General features: G+C 38.1%; 1 protein-coding gene across 1 annotated transcript in view; it reads left to right on the top strand.

The window, feature by feature from the left end:
- ROBO1 (roundabout guidance receptor 1) overlaps positions 1-24,875 on the top strand; it is a 935,708-nt gene that overhangs the window by 889,353 nt on the left and 21,480 nt on the right. The window contains exons 21-28 of the mRNA XM_067543346.1: positions 673-699; positions 3,298-3,340; positions 7,080-7,234; positions 11,922-12,257; positions 14,787-14,894; positions 16,902-17,046; positions 18,302-18,553; positions 23,171-23,580. Of these exons, the coding sequence (XP_067399447.1) occupies positions 673-699; positions 3,298-3,340; positions 7,080-7,234; positions 11,922-12,257; positions 14,787-14,894; positions 16,902-17,046; positions 18,302-18,553; positions 23,171-23,580 (1,476 nt within the window). The remainder of the gene's footprint in view (positions 1-672; positions 700-3,297; positions 3,341-7,079; positions 7,235-11,921; positions 12,258-14,786; positions 14,895-16,901; positions 17,047-18,301; positions 18,554-23,170; positions 23,581-24,875) is intronic.

Below are 24,875 nucleotides of genomic sequence, written 5' to 3'. Positions count from 1 at the left end.
GAGGAGTTACAGTGAGAGGGCTAGCTCATGTAAATAAAGTTGAATAAAAAGGAAAACACTCTGATTTTGGTCTATTCCTTCCTTTTTCTACAATAGCAAAATATTACTATATTACAGCTGTAATATATTGTAGTGCGGTTATTATGATGAAGTGTGGGGCATTACTTGGTGAACATACAGTAAAACTGTTCTTTTGTAGTCCTCTTTGTTACTTTAAAGGGCTATTGTTCCTTTATTGAATACTAAAGTGTTCCTATTAGTTCAATGTAATGAGCATCTACTTACTGAACTGTAGATAAGATTCCAGTAAGATCCTGATAAGGCTTGTTAAAGAATTTATCATTCTGTGTTTTGAAATGATTAACAGTGTAGGACATTTGTTTATACTAGGATTTACAGCCAAACATAAGATACTAAACTGAGGTCATTCAGAGGCTAAGCCACATTCTATTCCCCTCATGAGTGTAGTAGAATGGTATACTTTCCCAAAATGGTACCTATGAAGACAAGCATTTTTCTGAAATTTGGATTTATTCTTACTTCAGTATGATTGAACTACTGGGTTAGTTATTTGTTTTAAGTTCAGCTGTCTGCTTGATTTATACTAATGTGTATGTTTCCCTTTCTCTCTCCAGCTTAATAACCAATTTGTATTTTGTTTTGATTTTTCAGTCCCGTCTTTTACCTTCACACCAACAGGTATATATTTGCACTTTCCCCCCCCTCCTTTGTTAGTTTGGCATGTGTGTGTGATACTGTTTCTGTTTTTCTGATATAACCAGCCCAGCTGTTCTGAAAACAAAATATTAAAATGAATTATTTCCAGTGACAGGTATCATTGTAGTATTATTTAAGATGAAATAGTTTCCTTATTTTTCTTCCACATATTTTAGAGATTATATCTGCTTTGTATAGTTGAAATTTTGACCATTTGTAGATGCCATTTAATATCCTGCAAATTGACTGCACACATAAGCCCACCCATACAACTTTGTGGTGTGATCCTGTCAGTTCTCACAAGATATCATGGGCTCCCATGCTGCACAGGTCTCCAACAGTGTGGACTCCTGCACTTAGAAGGTATCCCATTAATGTCAAAGGGCCCTCATGAGGGATAGAGGGCAGAATTCCACATCAGTGGATCCTGACGCAGTATCAGGATGCTGGTCACTATGTGGAAGGGAAACATCTGAAGAGCTCCTATTGTGTATGCTGCAGGGAGCAATGTTGGTAAATCAATAGGTGGTACTCTTTCCTCTAAATCAGTATCAAACCAATATTCCAGCATGATATTAGGAAGCATTATGTTGTAGGAGTTGCCAACTTTTTGGAAGAAGTCCAAAGACTGTAAAAGCAGGGACCAGGGACATTAAAGATCTCAGAACATTTTGTTCATATTTATATTTACTTAATTCTGGTGTCCTTGCCAAATTTCAGCCTAGATAATTGTGTTAGGCCTTTCTTTTCAGCCTGGATAATTGTATTATGCCTTTCTTTGCTTCCTGTCCTGAACTATAGTGTTGGCTGTGCAATGTTAAAACTGATGCCTTGTTTTAACCCAGAAGAGGTTGTATTTCATGTGGTGAATAAGGAAGGATTTGAAATCATTTTCTTTCGTTCCGTCTCTCTCTCTTTTGGAATTTATAAGATGTGCCCATCACACAGGCCCTGATCCAAAGCCCATTAAAGTCAATGGGACTCTTTCCACTGACTATAATGGGCCTTTGATCAAGCCCATAGTTTTTAAGTGCAAGTTCCATGTTTACAACAAAGCATGCAGTTTAGTAACAGGTTTTGAATAGATACTCACCCAGCCATTAAACATTGTACATTTCCTCATCCATCTCCCTCTGGCGAAGACCGGAGTGAATACACAGACCTTATACTATGCCTCACATGAAGGGTGTGTTCTGAGACTTAATCAGTTAGGGATACATTCTTAATCACCTTGAGTAGTATTTTTACATCACAACCACTCTCACTGATTTCACTCACTGCACAACGTGACTCAGAGTGCTAGAACCTGGCCCTTAATGTTTCCACAGACCTTGGAAATCCATAGAGGAGACACATGCAAATTATTATTATTTCATTGGCTAGCCATCCAATTTCTAGCACAATCTCAATGCAACATGCTACTGAATCTGTATGGTATGGTTTAGATTAACTGATAGGTTTTTTTTGCAGTCAGAAATCTAAATATAAAAAGAAAATATTAGAACATATTGCAGGTTATAGCTGCAAAATCAACAGCATTAAGAATTTAGAAGAAGTCATCTGAAATATGCAATGTAAAATATTTTTTAAAAATTATTTCCTTTTTCCATACATCAGAATCCATTCAGTTTAAATGGTAACAGGCCTTCTTCTTTAACATTTCCTTTAGTAAAAGACTTACCTGTAGCATTGCTTCCTACATTTTTAATCCTGTTATTGTAATCACTGCAAGCATTTATCTCTCCCTTGCAGACTCCCAGCTTGGAGTTCTTTTAAAGAGCAGAATTTGGCTGCTTTTTTATACACATTCCTACTTAGGAAATGCATAGCTGTAGAATCCATCAGTATTTGCAGTGAAGCTAATCTCCTTAACCCTTTGCCTAACCCACTGCAAACCTGAAAATAGTAAATTTATAGCACTTCAAACTATTTGGGTTTATGCCTCTTAAAAACTAACTTTTAACCATGATGCTTTCTGGAAAGAACATGCATTTCATATCAACATACATTTTAAAAAAATGAATCTGTCTGTGTGCTAACTATCTTACTGTTTATTTTTAGGAAGTGTTAGCACAAAAATTTCCTGCTAATTTAGAACCAATCAAACTGATTTATTTATTACAATGAATAAATTAAAATTTTAGACCTAAAAAAGTTTTAGAAAAAAATCCAATTGTAAAACTTTAGAAAATAATACATTTATAGGACTTTTAAAATATACTTGTTGCATAAGTGAAATGTGGTATCTTTCTGTAAGAAATCACACTTTGTTTGGCTTTCTTTCTTTTCCAAGTGTGCGTGTGTGTGTGCGCGTGTGTGTGTTGCACAACAAATTTTATGTAGAACTGACCTATAAAACTTTTGTGCGGCTTAAAGTACCAGCAATCAGGTTGTACACGTATAGTGTATGGATTGGCAAATGATGGAATAACTGTTGAAAGAATAAGATTCAGTATTAAAACTTAACCAGCCTAAATTTAGAGATTCAGCTAAAAGAAAACAAGAATTTTTTACAGTGCTATTTAAAAAATCCAACATGACTATTGCATTATTTTCTGTTTTTCTCTCTTAATATTTTAGTAACCTATCAAAGAGGAGGAGAAGCTGTAAGCAGTGGAGGCAGGTAATGACATGGTTTATTTTGCAGACTATAAGTTGGATGAAAATAAACTTAAATACATTTATTTATAAATGAGTTCATTTATAAGTGGTGGTATAATGACCCCTTTGGTGGAATAAATGAGTTAAATTACAGTATTGCTGTATATATTTTGGGCATATAGTTTTCTGATTTCATAGAGAAAATATATGGCTTTTGAAACATAGCTTTCGGTTCATTTGCAAAACTGAATTTTAACATTTTCAGTTGTTGCTTTGTTAATCTGTAAAAAATGCATCCTAAAAAACAAACAGCAGAGGGAGCACTTTGACTTCAAAATGCAGGGCTTACTGATTTAGCAGATGATTAAGGGAGTTAAAGTAATTAAATTGTGGCATTTATGAAGATTAAGAAATATAGCTGGTTCACAGATATTACAAAACAAAAAACATTCATGAGGAAAAACTTGCTGAAGACAGCAACACACAAGGTGTTTTTTTTTTTAATTTTGCAGTGAATGCAAAACAGTTAAATCATCACTTGCAAGAGAGAGAATTACATTGAAGAAATAAAGAGAAATAGGTAGCTTATTAATAAATGGTTCTCTGCTCTCAGAACCTAGATCGGTTCCAGATTTAAGAAAAAACTGAAATGTGTTTGCTCATTTTCATTTATTTTCTTATGAATGGCAATGGAACACACAATAACCTCAATATCCTGCCCAGGGTTCTATGTTTCTTGAGAGGACATAGCAGCAGTGATGGCAGGGAGGCATGTCATGCATGTGTCGCTTTAATAGCACATTTTTTTTAAAATCACGTTCCGGCACACCTTTTCTCTGCATCAGGGTTAAGGTATTGGCACAGTATGGTAGCAAGCCTTTAAATCTTAAAAAACACCTGGATAAATAAATTCCTCCGTCTCCTCCTTCCTCTTCCCCCGGCATTGCCCTGTGGTCCTTACCTTGCAAGAGTGTACTGTAATCTGATAGAGATGAAGATGAGACATGAAGACATTCAGTTTCAAATATTTTGGAATTGACTAGCCTGTAATAACTATGGGCCAGTTTGTGTGCTGCCCTGGCACAGGAGCAGAGGGGTCCTGTCTTTTCTCTTGCATGGCTGTTCAAGGACAGTACATAATAGCAGTCCTTGCACTCCCTATGCTAATGAAAGCTTTTGCTCGCCCCTATAGAGCAAGGTAGCAAAAGAGCAGTGGAGAAGAGGCAGGGTAATGACTCTGCTCCCTTCTGTACTGGCCTGAAGAGCTGGCCTGGCACATCAGAGACTATTCTGCACATACACCCCCTGCTTAGGGAGCAGCACTGAGGATCTGTGTGTCTGCATCATGTACACTCTCCCTGGTGCTCCTGCTGGAGCAGTGTGGCTTTGTCCAGCCCCAGTTTTGTAGCTAAATGCCACAATCTAAAATCTCCATCAAAAAAGCTTTCCTCTTTTAGGGCTAGATGTGCATCATACTTATTTTGATAACTATACAGTCATCTAATCAGTTCAGGATTTTACAAGTGATCAAGCCAGGAAATACCTTCTGTGCCATTTATTTTGCTCACCTGAGCATATAGTATGTTGCACAATACTTTGGAGCATAGGAAACAGATTTGATCAATATATAAAGCACTGTAGTTTCTGGCATAAAATCTTTACTCAGAATTCCAAAGCTTCAAGATCAGACTCCCACTTTCCCTGCATAAAATATACTGGTAAGGCTTTTGGGAGGCTCAGCATCCTCCCCCATCCTACACAACCTATAAAAAGTGCTGTCTTCTGACATTCAGAAATAAACATGTAACTCAAAGTGAAGTATTTCAAAATAGCATCTACTTCTGTGGATCTTGTTATGCCTTCACTCTCCTTGCACAAAGCTCAGGTAAATCTCTCTTAGCAGGAGTATGGAATTCATCTACCCAACCTGTGGGCAGGCTGTGGGGCTGTGACACAAACAGCTCCTGGTCACTGTTCCAGCCAATAGGCTGGAATAGCTCTTCTATTACCATATTCCTTGGTACACGGTATTTCTGAACCCTGGATCGACATTAAATATCTCCATTCACTTTCCTCCCGGTTAGTATGAATGAAGTGCAAACTTCCTCTCTGCGGTATTTAGAAAGTTCAGCGACAAAGGGAGAGGTCTTTTTGGCTTCTCCAACTGCAGCTTCCGTACAGAGACCCTTCTTAGGACTTGAAAGATGCAGAGAGCCTTATTCCATCCTTGTGTACCGGGGTGATTTTCACTCTATATGCAGAGCACTGTAAGCCATGGACAGGAATGACAAATCAGTTGCATTCCTCACAAAGCTAAATAACAGCACATTTATTACATATTTACAGAGAAAATAAATCCACAAAAATATGCTTGTCTAATACATGTGCACAGGTTTTTTTGTTAGTTTGACAGTAATTCATGCCTCTTCAGCTCTTATACTAAATTGTCAGATGGTGCATAGAGCACAGAAATATACATATATAAATATATATATATAATGCTGTTCTAGGAGTCGGACTTAAGCCCATGGCGCTGGCAGACTGGATACCCCATAACTAACTGCTGATGCAGTTTGCATTCTCAATTTTCAATTTAAGAGGAATAACATATTTAAAGCATTACATCCAGTATTTTCACAACAGATACCTATTTTTCTGGACTCAGTGACGAACTTTTGTGCTGTTTACTATGGTAGCCTTAAAATTTGCCCATTATGCTTGTGATAAATACATATGTTCCTTTTGTTTCTACACTATTCCCCTCTAGTTCCCTATACTGACTGTAGGAAATAACTTGAACAGAGAAATGGCTGAGATTATCTAACTTCAAACACTTACTTAGTTATCAGACGCAATTGTCAGGTTTTTAAGGGTCACTACTGTTTGTGAAACTTTGTAATATGCACAATGTTGTCAGTGGAAAAAACAATATGCGCACTGGAGATTCTACAAAACATTTTTCAAAGTTTATTTAGTGCTCACTGGAAACTTGGAAACCATGCAGCTGAAATGCATATCTTTTAGCTGCATTATGCAGCCAACATACAGCAGTGAAAACTTGTGATTTGATTTTCAAAGGTGCTGAGCATTCATGATTCCTGTGGACTTCAATAGGAGCTGCTTGTTTTCCACAATTTTTGTGGAAAATGTTTGTTTTTGAGAAATTTTCAACCAGAAACTCCCTGTGTTTATTATGTTGCTTTCCCCCCTTTCTTTTCCTTTTTCCCTTCAACCCCCCTTCTTTTCGTTTCCCCACTTCCCCTATTTTTTCCATGTTGCCACTGAAAATTTTGGGAAAATTGAAAAATCCTGGAATTCCATTTTCAGATTTTTGATGAAAATCAGAAAATTTAATAAAATTCTAAATTTTCCATGAAAACATACCCTTTTTCAACTAGTTCTGCTGTTTCTTAATACCCATATGATGATCAAAACAATGTGATGGTTTCTCTCTACTGTAATTTACCTAAGAATATCAACACTTTATGGGGAAATCTGGGAGTCCTTAAGTATACCAATTCTTCTTTTTTCGTATGGCAAAACAGATGATTAGCAATGTTTAAAGAACCAAGTCTAGATCAGTGGACATATACCAATTAAAATATATTCTATAAGAGATGTTATAAGTATGCATTGTTAAAACCTTTACTGCTCAGAGTTCAAACTTTTAAATAGTAGACAGCTTTTTGAGAAGAACATAGAAATCAGTTTAATAACACTATTGCTTAATTTATGAAATCACCAAACTTTGTTTTTTAAAGACCAGGACTTCTAAACATCAGTGAACCTGCCCCTCAGCCATGGCTAGCAGATACATGGCCCAACACTGGGAACAATCACAATGACTGCTCCATCAACTGCTGCACCTCAGGCAATGGAAACAGTGATAGCAACCTCACAACGTACAGTCGACCAGGTTAGCTACTTTTTACTAGTTAACAACGAGCCTGTTTTACACTGAACTCTTATAACCTGAAGATTTAATACCAGTCTCATTCATACTTCTCCAGAATTACAGCTTTAGTCCCTTATCACGCATGTTGTGGTAGACTGTGTCCAGAGCTGGATCAAACTAAAGATAGGCTGTAAATGTTGTGTTGCTGTGACAGCGACAATATTTGGCCCGGAGGTTGATACTAGGAACCTCTCATATAAAAGCATGAGCTGCTACCCCTTGAGCTAAAGAGCCAAGGCTCTGTAGCAAGGAGCTATAATAACTTGTATTCTCTGTGGATTGGCATGGAAGAAGACTTGTATTTGCCAATAGATTACAATACCACTTATAACTAAGGCTGCGAGTCTGTCATGGAGGTTGTGGAAGTCACAGATTTTGTGACTTGCCATGACCTCCATGACTTCCACAGCTGCAACAGCCATTGTGGCTGACTCCAGGGCCGTCCGAACAGCTGGCCCTGGGGCCAGCCGCACTGGCCAGTCTTGGAGCAGCCCCAGGGCCAGTCGTTTGGGCGGCTCCAGGGCCAGCCACACCAGCTGCTGCTGGTTTGGTACAGGACCCAAACAGTGGTCCTGGGGTTGGCCTGAGTAGCGGTTGGAGCAACAGCTCCAGTGTTGATCCTGGGGGCCTCAGAGCAGCCCCCACCACTGGAGCAGGGGTCAGATGTTGGCTCCCCAGAGCAGCAGCACCCCAGGAGCAGTTAAGATTTAGTCAGGGGTATTTATAGTAGGTCATAGACAGTTCATGGGCCGTGAATTTTTGTTTGTTGCCCATGACCTGTCCATGACTTGTACTAAAAATACCCATGACTAAATCTTAGCTGCTCCTGGGGTGCTGCTTAATCTTTTGTGTTATGTGCTGCCACGGTTCAGAGGTCATATGGTCATATCAGTCTCCTCCTACCAGCTGGCACATTGCTTTAGATGATTGGCATGTAACTGCAGCTCCTACTTCATTCTGTACAGCTTCATCTGCTAAACCTGTGTTGGCTGGTTCTCAAGATGGCTCTATTAGCCCAGTTCCTCTTGCTTCTGCTACCACATTTGCCCACCAAGTTGCCTCTCCATAATGATGCCGCCAAAAATCACTGCACCTTAAATGCAAGCTAAATGGGCCTATTAATTAATTCAAATCTGGTTTTGTCCATGGAAGACCTAAACATACTGCAAAACTATGTACGAGTGAACTTGTTCTAATCAAATAAGAAGCAATCTGAAGTGGATCCCAAAATTCGAACTGAACTGAACCTTTTTGAGTTTGAAAAGTCCAAATACATTTTAATTTTGGTACAGATCTGCACTTCCTATTATTGCCAGGGTCCAGAAGTAGAAATGCCAATGGGCTACCAGAGAGATTACTGGAGAGGCATTCCTAGGATGACCAAAAGCTAGAAATGCCTTATCATATCAAAGTCTGCTCATGTGAGATTTCCAGTCTAGTTTTGCACATTCAACCTTTTCTTTTTCACCCATTGCTATGCCATAGTTCTTCATTTAGATGACTGGGTTGGTTGTTTTTGTGTGTGTGGGTGTGTTTTTGTTTTGTCTGTAAAAATTGTATTACAGAGAACAACTAATTATGAGAAGTTGAATCTGAAAAGCAAACTATGAAAATTAGGACTAAATGGTGGCTCTTGGGACACAGGGCAGAACAGGAGGGACACAAGAGCACCCTCTGTGGCTGAACACTTTAGAGAGTGACATTATTGGTGAATAATGCCTCCTGGCCTCCGGCAGTGCACGCTGGGTGGAATACACTGTGAAGCAGCACTCGCTACACATTTTTTTTAAAATGGAGCTGACATTCTCCTCACTCCAACTCATCAGTGCTTGCAGTGAGTCAGGAGTGGGAATCTTTGGCTGTACCACCCACCCAGGCACACACATACATTCTTGGTCATGGAGCACAGCTAGTAACATTGGTTGGCCTTCAATGCCTGCATTCCCCTTCACATTGCAGGCAGATTATGAGTGCCTGCAATGTGGAAGCATTGGAGGGATATGGTGTTCCTTCTAAGTCTCATGTAATTACTGTAAGGCCAGTCATAAACTGATGATGGTTATGCATTTCGTTCAGTATTCTGTCTGCCAGTGGTCAGTACAAGATGTTTCAGAGGAAGATATGAGATTTCTAATAAAAGAGACTTGTGGCATAATGTGCACATGGATTACCTTATTATAAGTACCTAGATAGGAAGAAGATTTCTGATAATAAAGGGCTCTTTAATCTAGCAGACAAAGTCATAACAAGGTCCATTGGCTGGAAACTGAAGCTAGACAAATTCAGACTAGAAATAAGGCACACATTTTTAATAGTGAGGGTAATAAGCACTAGAACAATTTACTGAGGAATGTGGTGGATTCTCTATCGCTTTATTTTTGAATCACAGTTATCTTTCTAAATCTAAAACTTCTAAAAGATACGCTCTAGCTCCACTAGAAGTCATGGGCTTGATGCAGGCAGGAATGATTTGGTAAAATTCTGTGGCCGGTGTTATACAGGAGGTCAGAATTGATTATCATAACTGTCCCTTCTGGGCTTAAAATCTATGAATCTTCTTAACCCCTTCAGTTTGTGGTTGTGTTATGCCCTGAAGCACAAGGGCTTATATCCTTTATATATGAAGATGTAATTGTGGATGCTCTAATTACCCATGTATATTTCTAATATAATCCTATAAGTATAGTACTGAATAGGAACAAGCTCATTGTAAAAGTAGTGGTGAATATAAAATTCACATTTGATAAAATACATTTTCTATTATATAGGTAAGCTGATATTTGTTCAGATAGATACTTTGTAGTAAGATATCTTAATAGGTATAGTTTAAGAATGAACCTGTCTAGTATGTACTGTATTGATTATTGCCCTCCAAAAATAATCAGATCCAGCTAATAAAGAAAGCAAGTAAAAATATTTTGTAGAATGCCCCTACAAGAAAAACAAAATAAAGGAGGAGGCATGAGTAATAAAGGATATACAGAAAAGAAACAAAGGAGGCATAAAAAGGCAGAAGTTGCATGAAGAGGAGGAAAGAATGGCAGCATTGCTGTATAAGATCATGAGAAAAATTAAAGGGAGATGCAGAAATGAAAAAAATAAGTAACAAAAGTCAAGAAGATGAAGAGTATGTACAGCAACAAATAAATAAGAGCTCAAATATGAAAGAAAAATATATCAAACGGTAAAATCTTTTTAAAAAAATTCAAGCTGAAGGGCATGAAGTTTGCAGTGAATGAGTTGTATGTAATAGCATGTACTGCTCACATCACTTAACCATTGAAATGGGGATGAGTGATTTTATTTTTAAAGTGATATTTTACTGCTTTTACACAGAACATGTTTCCTGAAAGAATTGGGTGTTAGAGAATGTTTTGAAAATTTAAATATTCATTTCATAGAATGTAGAGGCTAAATCCTGAAATGCTTACTTATTTTTTACTCACTGATTTTGGCTGGAGTTTGCCCTGACTAAGGACTTTGGGATTTCTCCCTAGGTTATTAACATACAGCAGTTACAGTTTTTTTAAAAGGAGCAACTATCTTCTTGGTAATTATGTTATTATCATTACATATACCAATTGGTAAATGATAACCCACATTGAATGGGTTCTGTGCTGGTTTCCTAATAACCCCATATATACAGATCTGCTAACTGTGTTACTAGCACTCAGCATCCTTCTGCTGGATTAGATATGGAGGGGAAACAAATGCTGTGAAAGTAATGTCTATGCTAGACACAGGGAAGCACATGGGATTTCTGAAGGACAAGCATGCTGACCCAGCATTAGACTATCACTGAGTGCTAACCTCGTGGCATGGTACCTACTAGGAGGGTGAATTCACTCTTATTTATACTGAATAAGGTGCCAAGAGTATGTCTGATTATTAAGACCTGAAGTAATTATGATTAGTGTGTGGTGCAACTCTTCCAAGAATGCTTTCTTATCTTTTTGTTTGAAGCTCATACATGCTATTGTGCTAGAATGCAGGGTTTTATTGAAAGTCTTGTTAAACAGGTTCTGAGACACTTTTCATACTGTACTGTATCTCTTCGTTAATGATTTCTATCTGTGTATAATCATGTTTTTAGGCATGCAGAAAAGAAGCCATAAAGACATCTTCTTTTTTTTTTTTCTGATGTCTGAAAGGTTTTTAAATGCTGTGAGTTGAATGTGGACATGAGACATTTGCTCCCACTCTTAATTTTTTTTTTGAACACACAAAGTATCTAACTATGCTCAATTGTGTTTTTTAATTATTAAGATGCCAAAATTGTTTTGAGAATAGTGCTGCCAACGTCAGAGCAACAGAAAAGTTATTGTAAGGACAAATTTAGCAGAGCTTAATTTACAGTGGAGCCAAACCGAGAAGTTCACTTTGGGGCTAGAGAATGTGTAATATAGAGAAATAGGTGAGAACTAACAAAATCCTTTGAACCCTTGTTTCTGTATAGTAACCCAAAAGGTAAATAAAGTCCATGGGTTATTCATTTATTTATAAGTTATATTATTACAGCCCCATTTCTGCTTCACAGAATCAAGTCATATAGTTGTGCACAAAAACATTTGTGAAGTGTCTTACATATGAAGATCTAGAGAGTAACTGAACAGAATGACCTTTTCTTTTTCCTTTACCCTGTGGCTAGCTGATTGTATAGCAAATTACAACAACCAGCTGGACAGCAAGCAAACAAACCTGATGCTGCCTGAGTCAACTGTTTATGGTGATGTGGACTTGAGCAACAAAATCAATGAGATGAAAACCTTCAATAGCCCAAATCTAAAGGATGGACGATTTGTCAACCAACCTGGGCAGCCCACTCCTTATGCAACTACTCAGCTCATCCAGTCAAGCATCAGCAATAATGTTAACAGCAGCAGTGGGGAAACAAATGAGAAACACTGGAAACCCTCTGTTCAGCAAAAACAAGAGGTTGCACCCATACAGTACAACATTATGGAGCAAAACAAATTAAACAAAGGTGAAGAGTTTTTTAGCTTTTTTACTCCTCTTTATTCATCAGTGGATCATCAGCCTGCTGGTGCTGGGAGTCCAAAGTTTGTCAGGGCTAGTTGTAGATTTATAAATTTCCAGTTAACGGTGTCAAAGAGTTAATTAGCACTACAATAGCCTTTGAAGATTGAATTTATTATGACAAATAACTAGCTGCAACTTTAAAGAGAATTAAATAAAATATATTTTCGTATGGCTTTGTGGTTTAATTGAAATTTAATAGTAGGTGCGTAATTGGTTAGGACAGAGACCAGATCTTTTATTCAAAAGGCAGATGCACGGTAGTCACATTAGATTCTACCTTAAATTTTAAATAGGTCAACATCCCTTTGTCAGTCGTGGATGGAGGCTAATTAAATCTACATGTTCATGTAAACTAATGGAATTTTGCACATCAAACTGTGTAAAATTATATTGTGTTATACACTGGGACAGAAATGGACCAATCCAATTCATTTTGGCTATATTCCTAAAAAGCCTCCAACTCACATATTCAGAGGAATGCTAAGGAAAAAAATTCTGGAAACTAAATTTCCTTTGTTGTCCTGACTGCAGTCTGTAAGTCCAGAAGGTAAAAAAATAAATTGATTTCAGTGTAAACTTGAAACATCAGAATGTACTTTTGTGGCCTTAGGGGCATGTTTCTCTAATGTAATGTGTGGGATTCAGAAGAAACAGGTATGTGATTTCTTGCTAGTCTTCAGGCTACCATGCAACTTTCTTTAATAACCTGATTTGCAAAGCGCTGCCCCTAGGAACTGGATCCATTCTGTGAACTTTTTGAATAGATCATTGTAACTTGTATGATCACATAGTGATATTGAAAAGGCATTCAGCAAAAAGATTTGTTTCATTACAGAAGGTTGATTTAATCTATTTCCGTCCTGACCTACTTATCCACAAAGCAGTTGAGAGGGCCATATAAAATGTGATGCCGCCTTTTGACATAACCAAGTCAAAGGGAAAATTCATTTTTTTCTGGCTCCAAGCTATGCACTCACTTTTCCATGATGACCTTATGTATTCATTTCATTTTGGAATTAAAAAATGTTTGATTTTTGTGCCTAAGAAGACATTGTCTCTTTCAAATGGTATATATTACAGCTGCACGTTTTCGAGCATATTGTGCTATGAAAAGACCCCATTAAAGCATTGTCGGCTGACAGTCATATATACATATTCCAGAGTGTTGATTTATTGTTTATCCTCTGTGTAAACAGACATGGAATGCAGGGCTTCAGCATGAAGTGTGGAATGCAGCTAGACGGAGAAACTATTACAGAATGCATTCTGCTGTGGGATTTATCATTTTGCTCTTTTTTTCCATGCTTACATTATCAAAAGCATGTCTGCAGCAGATGGGGACTCGGTTCTTAACTACTCTGTATGGGGTTTTTTATGAGTCGATATTCTGATCTTGGATTTCTTATTTCCTAAGTCAAAACCATCTTGCTGACAATTTTACCTATAGCTTTTATAATGAGAAATAATAATTTTTGATGAGTTCCATGCTGTGCTTCACTGTTAGTACTTTGTGTCCAATGTCTTTATTTTATTTGCTCTATGAAAAGCAACTCGGCTCCTTGCTAGTCTTCTGTAAATTATATACACTTCTTATGCAAGAAAGCATCGTATTGTCTGATGAACATTTTATCCCTGAGAAATGTTTATGGCTCTGATTGCCAAATCTAGCATTTAAAAATAAAATCCATGTAATTAAATGTTCATCCAAAGCTTCAGAAGTGGATAGGACAGCCATTGTAGCTGTTAATAGTAAAAAAAGAATATGCACAACTAGAACTGTGTCAGCACTATCTGGCGGTCTTCCTGGATACTGTAGAAACCTTGAACCAAATTATCTGCTGGTGTAAACTGACCTCAGTGGAGTGGCATCAGTTTGCACTAACAGTATTTGGCTCTTGTAGAGTTAAACTCAGTTCTATTCAGAAAGGTGGCGTAAGCCTGTGCACGCTTTGAGACTTGAGTGGGCACTGTGCCTAGGGTTGAATCACACCTTAAGTGTATGACTACACTGCAGTTGGGACACCTGCGACTGGTCTGTGCTCGCTGATTCAAGCTAAGGGGCTTGAGCTAAGGGACTGCAGCCTGAGTTCTGGCGCTCTCCTATCTTGCAGAGTCCTGGAGGCCAGGCTTGAGCCTGAACATCTACACTGCAATTAAGCAGTCTCTTAGCCCAAGTCAGCTGGCACAGGCCAGCCACAGGTGTCCGGTTGTGGTGTTGATGTATCCTTGGTGACCAGGGACCTTTTCTTGGTGTAGCTACTGAGTTGCCCTGAAATTCTGGAAACCAGTGGTTAACAGTATGTAAAGGAAAAGATAGGAGCAAAACAAATATTTGAGGGGGAACGGTTTAAAAGATTCCCCTTCATGTTTCCTCGTCAACATGTTCAATGGGTCTTATTGTGTGTTATGAAGCAGGAATACACAGGTAATACATTACCTGAAGGGAATGTTAACTGTATCATTAAATCTACAGATTACAGAGTAAATGACAATATTGCTCCAACTATTCCATACAACCAATCATATGACCAGAACACAGGGGAGGCCTACAACAGTTCAGATCGGGGCAGTAGTACATCTGGTGAGTATATCCCTACCAAGCTGCTACATTAAAATGTGGTTCTAAATTAATGTTGCCACGTTTGGTGGGATTGTATCTGTATTCAGTTTTAATGGCCTTATTTGCAAAACTGCTGAGTATCCACATCTCCCATGGAGGAAATACAACGTGTAGATGCTCAGCAACTCTATTGGGTCAGAATTAATAATGTCCGTGTTATTACTTAAAATAAAGCATCAGCTAATTGATTAATGCCATCTAGTATTGGGAAAGCCATATTCTGTGGTATACTTTGGATTTCCTAACTTGGATCCTCCCCTGTTTGATATCTTGGCCTCCCAATGGCCAATTCTGTCCAAAGTCCTTCTCAGAAATGTCAAAGAAAGCAAGATATAACCTGCATACTATAACCCTGCAAAATATTTTCTTGCAGAGAAATCTTGTTCTCCCTTACCTTTTGCTTTTTCCTGGGGAGACCCAATTGCCTTTATCCTAACCTGTGTTCGATCTTCATCTAATCTTAGATCTTAATCTAATTATCCTAACCTAACACTACTCTGGCAGTGTAAATGTGTTTTAGTGAAATGTGGCCCTGTATTTCCTGTCTTCAGGTGGGCTGTCTGGTACTCTCAACTGTTTATTTGGGATAAGAATAGCCCAGAGATTAAGAAGAACCTTCTGGGAGTGGGCAGCTTTCCCAATTCAACAACAACAGGATCTGCTGAGTCCCAGTTCTACAACATTCAGACTTGAAATGCAAAACAATACTTCTCTGGGGATATGAATCCATGTGAATTACATGTGGTGGTGGGGGGAGAGGGGGGCATAACATTTACCATACTGATATTTAATATAGTTATTCATAACACTGACAAATTATAGCCCTACACCAAGAACTCCAGCAGGAATGAAGCAAGGTGACCAGAGCAATAAATTAATCGTGCTGAATCTAGTATATATCATGAAGGATAAAGAACAGAATGCAGATTATGGTCTCCTTGGGACAATTAAGGTCTTGCTTGACATGATATGATACTGAAGTACCAGTGAAACAATAGTGCACAGCTAAAACATACTGGTATGTAGCCATCAATGTGAAGCGATAATGAGCAAAAATATTGTCCATAGGAACACAACGTAGGAGACAGTTGCACAATTACACAATCACTTCCAATAAAAATGACAAAAAGTACACAAATTAGCACATAGAAAATGTAGAGTTCGTTTTGATTACAGATAGTAGTCTAGTCAAAATTAAAAACCTGAATAATTGGTCAGTTTCAAAGCTGGTAAAGCTGGATTGTTAAAGCTACATCGTTTTACTGTAAGCCATAATTTTTCAATAATAGCATCTGAAAACATTCGTGTCATACTTCATCAGGGTTATTTCCAGTTATTTTAGTTCTTCCAACAATTATTTTCAACTGCACCTGCCATTCAGACTAAAATTAGTAATTTCATTGTGCCTAAAACATTTCAGTGGACAAATACAAATTGCATATATTCAGTGACTTAATGCAAGAGTGGAACTTTAATAGATCATATCTGTATCCTATTGTACTTTAGGTTCCCGCAATTAAATAACAGAAAGACACTTTGGAAAATACATCTACAGCTCATTTGTTTTAGATCATAATCTATAATGTAATTAATAGCTGTGGGAATATCATTCTTAAGGATATTGCTTGTAAAATTCATTTATGGTTTTATTGCATTTTAGCTATTTATTAAGTTATGAACACCGTGTGGTTTCTCCTTCTTATATTAAAGTTCCTGGTTATAATTAATGGCAGCAAAATGTAGAATAATTGGTTCTACAATGAAACTGCAATTATGAGGTTACTATACGGAGAGGAAGGACCGGAACCTGTTCCCAGTCAAGTCAATGGTAAAATCCAGATTGGCTTCAATAGGAGCTAGAATAAGTCCTGATTGCTACGCCTGCACACCCCGGGGAGATGGCAAAGCAGTTAGGTGAAAGGAGATCATTAAAAACATTTTAAAATATATATTATTGTTTACTCTTAGGGAGTCAAGGACACAAGAAGGGTGCCCGCACCCCTAAGGTACCCAAACAGGCTGGCATGAACTGGGCAGATCTACTTCCACCTCCCCCAGCACACCCTCCTCCCCACAGCAATACTGAAGATTACAGTCTTTCTGTGGATGAATGGTAAGAAAAATGAACAAGTCACATCCTTTTATTATTTTGCTGACCAGGTATCTCAAATTGATTTCATTTAATTTGTGCTCTGCTAACGTGATAGTGAAGTTTTCCTTCAGTCCATTTTGGATGCTCCTGAGCTCTACATGCAGTATTGCTTATTTTTTAAAAAAAGGCTTTTGATAGCATTGTGCTTCTGTCAATGCATCTTTGCTAACTGTGATTTCAGTTCTGAGCCTGACGCTCTGTGTTTGGATTTTAGAGTATTTTTTCTTTTTTTCTTTTTCCTCATGGGGGAATGAAATGGTCACCAAGGTTTGCATTGTACTCAGTGAGGGGCCATATTTTGCGATCTAATACACAAGCTGTTGAATAAATTCTACAGCATAGTAATCTTAGATTAGATTAGACCAGTTCTGTATTTGTAAACAGAGCTAGAGATCTGTGATGAAATCCTGGCTCCTTATGAAGTCAGTGGGATTTTTGCCATTGAGTGAATAGCGCCAGGATTTCACCCCTTGGATTTAACTGAACATCCTAAATATATCTAAAAGAATGAAAATAAAATACAAATATTTCAGTGGTTAAGTTGTTGTTTTCTTGAAGTGACATGGTCACATTGTTATTAATTTGCCTGTAATTACAAGATACAGCAAGCAAGCTGTTCCACAGATGTTACCATTTGAAAATCTCTGACTATTTGAGCTAGAACAATATGTAATAGATGCAGTGGACCAGATCTTCATGTTTATTAAATCTGCATTTAAAAAAGCTGGTGGAATATTTTTCATCTAATATTTTATTTAACAAATATTGCAGTAATTTGTTAGATAATTTATCCATTTAATAATGTTTAGTTGCATCCAACCAACTCTATAACTTGGCTATTGTTTGTCAAATAAATTATATAACTTGACTACTGTTTGTCAAATAAATTATTTGACACAGTAATATTAACTGAATAATGTATTTACCTGATATTATTTTTTCTGTTATTTGATTGTCCCTAATACCCATTTTAGTCACCTAGCAGCTAATTTAGGCACCTAGAAGTATCATGGGGTCATTGGGAAGTGAAATCCTGGCCACACTAAAGTCAATGGCCAACCCCCTTTGACTTCAGTCAGCTTAGGATCTTTCCCCTAGCCCTTTATGAGTGTAAATTTTGCCTGGCTATTTATATGTATATAAGATATACTTGTTTGATGCAATAAAAATATAATTTAAGCTATAGTCCTCATTTTTAAAAAAACCTATTTCTTAGTTATGACCAAGAAATTCCATGTCCAGTGCCACCTGCAAGGATGTATCTGCAGCAGGATGAACTAGAGGAAGAAGAAGATGATGAACGAGGTCCTACTCCACCAGTTCGAGGAGCAGCTTCCTCTCCTGCAGCTGTCTCCTACAGCCATCAGTCTACTGCCACACTAACACCATCACCCCAAGAAGAACTACAACCCATGTTACAGGATTGTCAGGAGGAAATAGGTCACATACAACACCAACCTGACCGGAGGTATGTTGCTGCAAATACGCAGAAATGACAGCTGAAATTCTGCCCCCATTGAAGTCAATGACAAAACTCCCATTGACTTCAAGGGGCCTCGATTTCACCCAACATATTTACTCTTCTTATATTTAATTTACAAACTGGGAGGAATTGACTATTTATATTCTTAGAGATATGTAATTAAGTTGCTTTAATATTATAACATGTAAGGAAATGCAGTATATCATCTTATGGTACATACAGTGCTGACACAAGTTAAATGCGCAGTCATCAGGATATTAAAGTGGTATCGTTAACACAACTTACCATATAATTACAGTTCCATTGTTTCCAATAGATTTACTGCATTATTACCATAAAATAGCTTACATTATTTCACAGTAACTGTGCAATTAACTTGTCAGCAATGTGTATGAATATATATAAATATATAATTTATATAACCTATAGGTTTTCCTCCTTTCATAAATCCTACTGCAGTAAATTACTGCTTGTGAAATTTCCTTAATGTTCCCGCCTTCTCTCATTTTTTAAAACAAGATGGACATTAATAAGATCTATATTGGTTCAGGGAAATTTTGCTTCCTTTCTGAGTCTACTATGCATCTGCTCCCTTACAGCTTCTGTTCTGTGTTTAAAAAAAAAAAAAAAAAAAGAAGTGAATTCTGACTAAATGCTTGCTGTTTTGTTGAGATGATAAAGCTTTTGTATCCAGGAATACATTTGTTGTCAATTTTTTTTCTTCATTAGCTTATACGTATTGAATTTATGACAAATTATTACACTTTTAATATTCCAGTCATATTTATTTAATTGATCATTATTTTCAATAATTTCTAGTCTTATTGTTCAAAAATCATTCTAGCATTTCTTATTTTTTCATATTTCTTATTCCTGGACTTATTTCAAAGTAATATTTCTAAAGTGTCATCTTGCTGAATTAATTTGCTTGAATTTAATTTTGTTAATGTAGCTTTTCATAGGTGTATTTTCCCAGAAAAAGAATGTCTAGTAACTTTTTTTTTTTTTTAATAGTTTGCCCATTTTTATTTTAAAGCCAATCCTGGTAATTTACACATTGCTTTTTGAGAAGGGCTTCAAATCTGCCTTTAATTTTATCCCCCATTTTTCCTCAGTGTTCCTCTTTAGTCCAGTGTGCTGTAACTTTTACCCTCTCTCATGCTCTGCATCTTGTCCTCTTTCTTGTTCATGAGTTTGTCATTCCTTCTTTCCCTTCCCTGTACACTAATGGGGAAAGGGGAAGCCTGCTCTATCCTCCTTTGGGTGTAGCTTCCCAGATCCTCAGTTTCTCTGTTTTGAATAGTGTGCTGCATTGTGAGTGAGCCATCTGGCTCTGTGTGCTGCTGACAGCCTGGAAACAGAATGTTTCCCTCAGAACCAGGAGTGAGAGGTGGCTACTGCAGATATATCAGCAAACTTAAGGAAATATGATTGAGATGTGGCTAGAAGGATGCACCACTGAACTGCTGGGGCATAAGGATTTGCTATGTAGTGAAAGAAAGAAATAGTCCACATGGTCGTGTCCAAAGTCTTATGAGGGCATGTGGGTCGACGCCCCCTCAGTTTCCTCTTACCACTGCATGGCCAGAGTCGGAACACTTCTCTTCTCTCTTTGAAAACTGTGTAGATGAGAAGAAAAAACCCCAAAAGTTAATTCATAGTTGTAGTGTATACAGTTCGTGTGTCTTTGTTAGTTAGAAAGTTCTTATGGTATAGTTAGTCAACGTAGTCAGACTAGAGTTGGGGGTCCCACCCGTTCTGGGAGAATATGCCCCAACAGGTCAGGTTTAAGAACTGTGACTCTTGCCTGCGCTCCTTCTCATTCAGTGACAAACATCAATGCTGCCTCTACTGTTTGGATGAGGCTCACATAGTTGTGAGGTGTTCAATCTGCTGGTCCTTTCCCATATGGACGCGTGAGGCCAGAGAATTGAGATTGTGAAAACACCTCATGGAAGAGGCAATGCGTCTGCATATGCTCCCTGCAGAGGCACCGACGGACCCACAGGAACGCTCGGCTTCACCAGCGGTGCGTTCCTCCACTCCTAGTATGGCACCTGTGGTACTGACAGCTTCAACAAAACCCCATAAGACCCATAAGAAACCTGGACATGGGCACAAAGGGGACTCACCAAGTCAAACAGTCCCCAAGCACAGCATTCCCATTCCAAGCCATGACAAGCTGAGTGAGAAGTCACGCGCTGACTCCAAGGCGCCTGTCCCGAAGAGATCTAAGACAGCCAAAAAAACCAAGCACTCGGACAAGCAACAGTCAGCAACTACAACCAGTGCATCTCTGGTCTCTCTGGCACTGTCCATTCCATCGGACCCATCCCGGCTGGCACTGAGCACACCACCAGTGCCCTGAACACCGGACAGGCTGTCACCGCTGTCACCGACAATATAACTGTTCAGACTGAGGGAAGGCTCCCCGATCAAAGGAACAGGGGTTGAACAGCCTTCTTCCCCCACGGATGCACCGCTACTCTTCCAGGCACCACACTACCCAACATCTAGGGACCCGGCACAACTCCATTGGTACCGATGGCTCTGCCCTTCCCGAAACAATACTTGGACTCTGAATGGTCTTTGGACCCAGGACCATCAGAGAAATAAGTTAAGCATGTAGCTTTGTAGTGAAGATTATATCTAAAATACGGTTATCTAAAACATTGTATCTATAAGGTTGGTATAGCTTTAGTCTCTATACTCCAGTCTATTTGAAGGATGGAAAAGTTTCTTAATGGAGGGGGCATTCCCTTGCTCTCCCCACTTCCCTTTTCTCCAGTCCTTAAAGCTTTCTGTAATGATTCTGCAGCCATGCTGCATATTGTGGGCCTCAGGAACAAGGCAGCTAGAACATTGCTCTCTGTGATGATGATTGCATACCGTAACGTTGTCTGTCCGGTCAGCTTGCTAGAGTTATAGCAGACTGAAATAGAAAGCTCTGCTCTGGAAGAATGGACAAGCACAGTAATATAGGAGACATTGTGAATGTTAAAGCCAGTGTCACTGTAATGTAGTACAGTGCTGGATAAAGTGGAAGAAATGCTGCTAAATCTATATGTTCACGAACATGCCCATGTTCTCAATTATCCTAAGTTAAGGATTAGCGAGCAATCTGAATTTCCCAGAACCCTCTCTGTGTTTTGTTCTTCTTATCAAAACCCAGAGAACAGGAAGACTGGCAGACAAATATACTTTGCAGCACACATCTGTCCAGGATTCCACATTAAAGCAATATAATTTAGCCAAGATGGGGCTCTATTCGAAGGCGAGTAAAGCTGTTTTTCACTCAGCTATGGCCTCTGTCATTTCTATTGAATGATGTTTGATTAAAATATTTCTAATTATCGCTGCTTCTGTTGTCTTCCAGTAGTTAAGGCAACAAGTAGAGGTGTGTATAAAATATCTGTAAGGAAAATCTAGATTATCAAGGATTTCTGCATTTTACTGTGAACTTAGATGAGAATTTTTTTTTTTTTAAATAAGGAAACATTTGTTCAGATCCATTATATTTTTTAAGCAAAACCTGGCCCATTTCCAAGAGTAGGGGGGCAAAACTTGGCTAACCAAAAATATGAAAATTAACATTTTTCAAGTTTGTTAAGATAGCCATTTTGTTGAAGTGATGATAAAGCAAAATTTGATGGGTTTGATCCCATAAGGAATAGAAAACACTGGGAAATTTTGCAAACCAGATTCCTCTAAATACTAAAGCAGCAGATTTCCTTAGTGATGAAAGAAGCCAAAAGTCTGGTCATTCCCTCACGAAAGGTATCTTCCTTTTGGGCAAATGGCATGTGGAACAAACTGATGACAATATCTACAACATTTATCTTAATGTTCTGCAGATCAAAATATTAAATGAACCAAACATTGATCCAATAATGCCGAGACACAGTCCTTTACCTTTTGCATCTAGCAGCTCTGTTACTGATTACTTAAGAACAAGAATAATATGTTATATAGATTTATTTGGGTGCTTCCAAAAGTTAGATTTAATCATATTGAATAATTCTCTCTTTAATATTATCTTTGAGACCAGTTTCAAAACTAATGAAAGAGGCAAATGTTTCCATTCCCATGTTTGGAATGAGGGGAAAAAATTCCAAGAAGGATAATGTTTATGGAGCAGTTCATGCCTATTGTCCCTGGTAATAGCAAGTTGCAAAAGCAATATATAGACACACCTTTTGCTCACGTTCACAAGCATGCACTTCCTAATGTGATTTTTTTAAATTGTCACATAAACTGTCACCTCCCCTTCCCTAACTGCACATGAGCTAAATTATGAAACATAAGGAGATTTATACATAAGTGAGCACATTTTTATTAGACTGGGAGCAAAAGGTACCATAAGAGAAGGCCAATTTCTTTTTTGGTTGATTTTTGGTTGCATAGCTGTCAATCATCTCTGATTACAGCAAAAATAAAACCTGCTACTTTCAAATCTAAATTCTGTGAATTTAAAATGGCAAATCAAATTGGTTGGCACGTAAGAGAAATTGGTTGGCATGTTGATTCTACTAGGATATTTTTTTTGGTCTGGTTATTTTGTGCAACTTTAATAATAATTTCTAACATTGTGTTTATATGCAGACGTCAGCCTGTGAGTCCTCCACCCCCTCCAAGGCCTATCTCTCCACCACACACCTATGGTTACATTTCAGGACCCCTTGTCTCAGATATGGATACTGATGCACCAGAAGAGGAAGAGGATGAGGCAGACATAGAAGTTGCCAAGATGCAGAACAGAAGACTCCTTTTGCGTGGCCTTGAGCAGACACCTGCTTCAAGTGTTGGAGATTTGGAAAGCTCTGTAACAGGGTCAATGATTAATGGCTGGGGCTCAGCCTCAGAAGAAGACAACATCTCAAGTGGACGGTCCAGTGTTAGCTCTTCTGATGGATCGTTTTTTACTGATGCAGATTTTGCACAGGCTGTTGCTGCAGCAGCAGAATATGCTGGTCTTAAAGTAGCAAGACGTCAAATGCAGGATGCTGCAGGAGGTGAGCTCTTATAAAGTCATGGTATGTTTGGTTGGGGGAGAAAAAAGGAAAAGCTGCCACCGTGCCATGTCTTTTATCCAAAGGTTGTCCTGGAATTTCTTAAATAACCTAATAATGAATCACACAGTCTGTGTTCCAACTTGTAGAAATTCAGCATGCACAGAAAATTGACTTGCACACCCACATAATTATTTCCTATGCTACAGCTCTTCCAGCAGGTGTAATGTATTATTTCTCGAAGTGAAATGGGAGGCGGTTAAATCTGCTTAAGATCTCCAGGTTGAGGGATGGCGGAAGGACTTTAAGCCAAACAGTCCAGTTCACTATATAAAATGTAATTGCTGCTAAACTATAAAATCATTTGTATAAGATGTGGGTGTAAAACTGAAGGCTGTGTGCTAAATCATGGGGGGAAAACCTCTAATTGATTTAAAACTCAAATGCAGCTGAAATTATGATTGTTCTCTTTGGTCATGTCTATACAGCTCCACAGTTCGCATTATGACGTTTGAATAGCAGTGAGCACCAGGGCTGTGCTGTAACTTCCCCATGTGGACTCTGTGGGCACAAACTAAAAGGTTCCTAGTTTGTGTTATTGTAGTCCTCTTCAAACTGGACCGTGTAGACATGCCCTTAGAGTGTGGTGAAGAGAAGCCCCTTTTAGCGGTTGAGGGGCAGGTCAGTGATAAGGATAAAGGCTCCTGTGGACAATGGTCTGTTGGAGGGGGAAAAGATCAAGAAAAATCCCAACATTCATATTCTTTGTTATAACTCGGTCCTGCTAAAGTGCTTTGAACTGAAAATACTTGCATTTTGATTAACTGGGTTTGGGCGCCATTTGCGGTCTTAAAAATGGTTGAACAGTTTTGTCTTTGTTTTAAAATGTTACCATATAAGGATGTATCCGAGTAATGAATTCAAATACACAAGTAAGATTGAAAGTCCAATCTTAAGTTGCTCTGCTGTGCAAAATCACTCCTATAAGTTTGCCATCTTTTAATTTCATTGAATGCCCCTTTTTCTTATATTATGAGACAGGGTAAATAGAAGTTTCTAGTTGGCCCTTTCTCTACCATGCATTAGTTTGTATGCTTTTCATGTCCTCTCTGTAAAGTACACACTCCCAATCTGTTTGGTCTCTCTTCATATGAGAGTTTTAGCTTATCCATGTCTACTGGAATGTGAAAAGTATAGTGTTTCAGCTTTAACACTTTATTTTCTAGATTTTGCAAGTTTAAGAATACATTTAATTGTATTTTAAGATAATTATTTGCCATTTATTATTTCATTATGAC

Source organism: Emydura macquarii, unplaced genomic scaffold (assembly GCF_026122565.2).
Source record: "Emydura macquarii macquarii isolate MOO-44397 ecotype Brisbane River unplaced genomic scaffold, CSIRO-AGI_Emac_v2 contig_75, whole genome shotgun sequence".
NCBI classification, from domain to species: domain Eukaryota; kingdom Metazoa; phylum Chordata; order Testudines; family Chelidae; genus Emydura; species Emydura macquarii.
The sequence above is the reverse complement of the archived record's forward strand: the minus strand, read 5'-3'. Positions and strand labels throughout refer to the sequence as shown.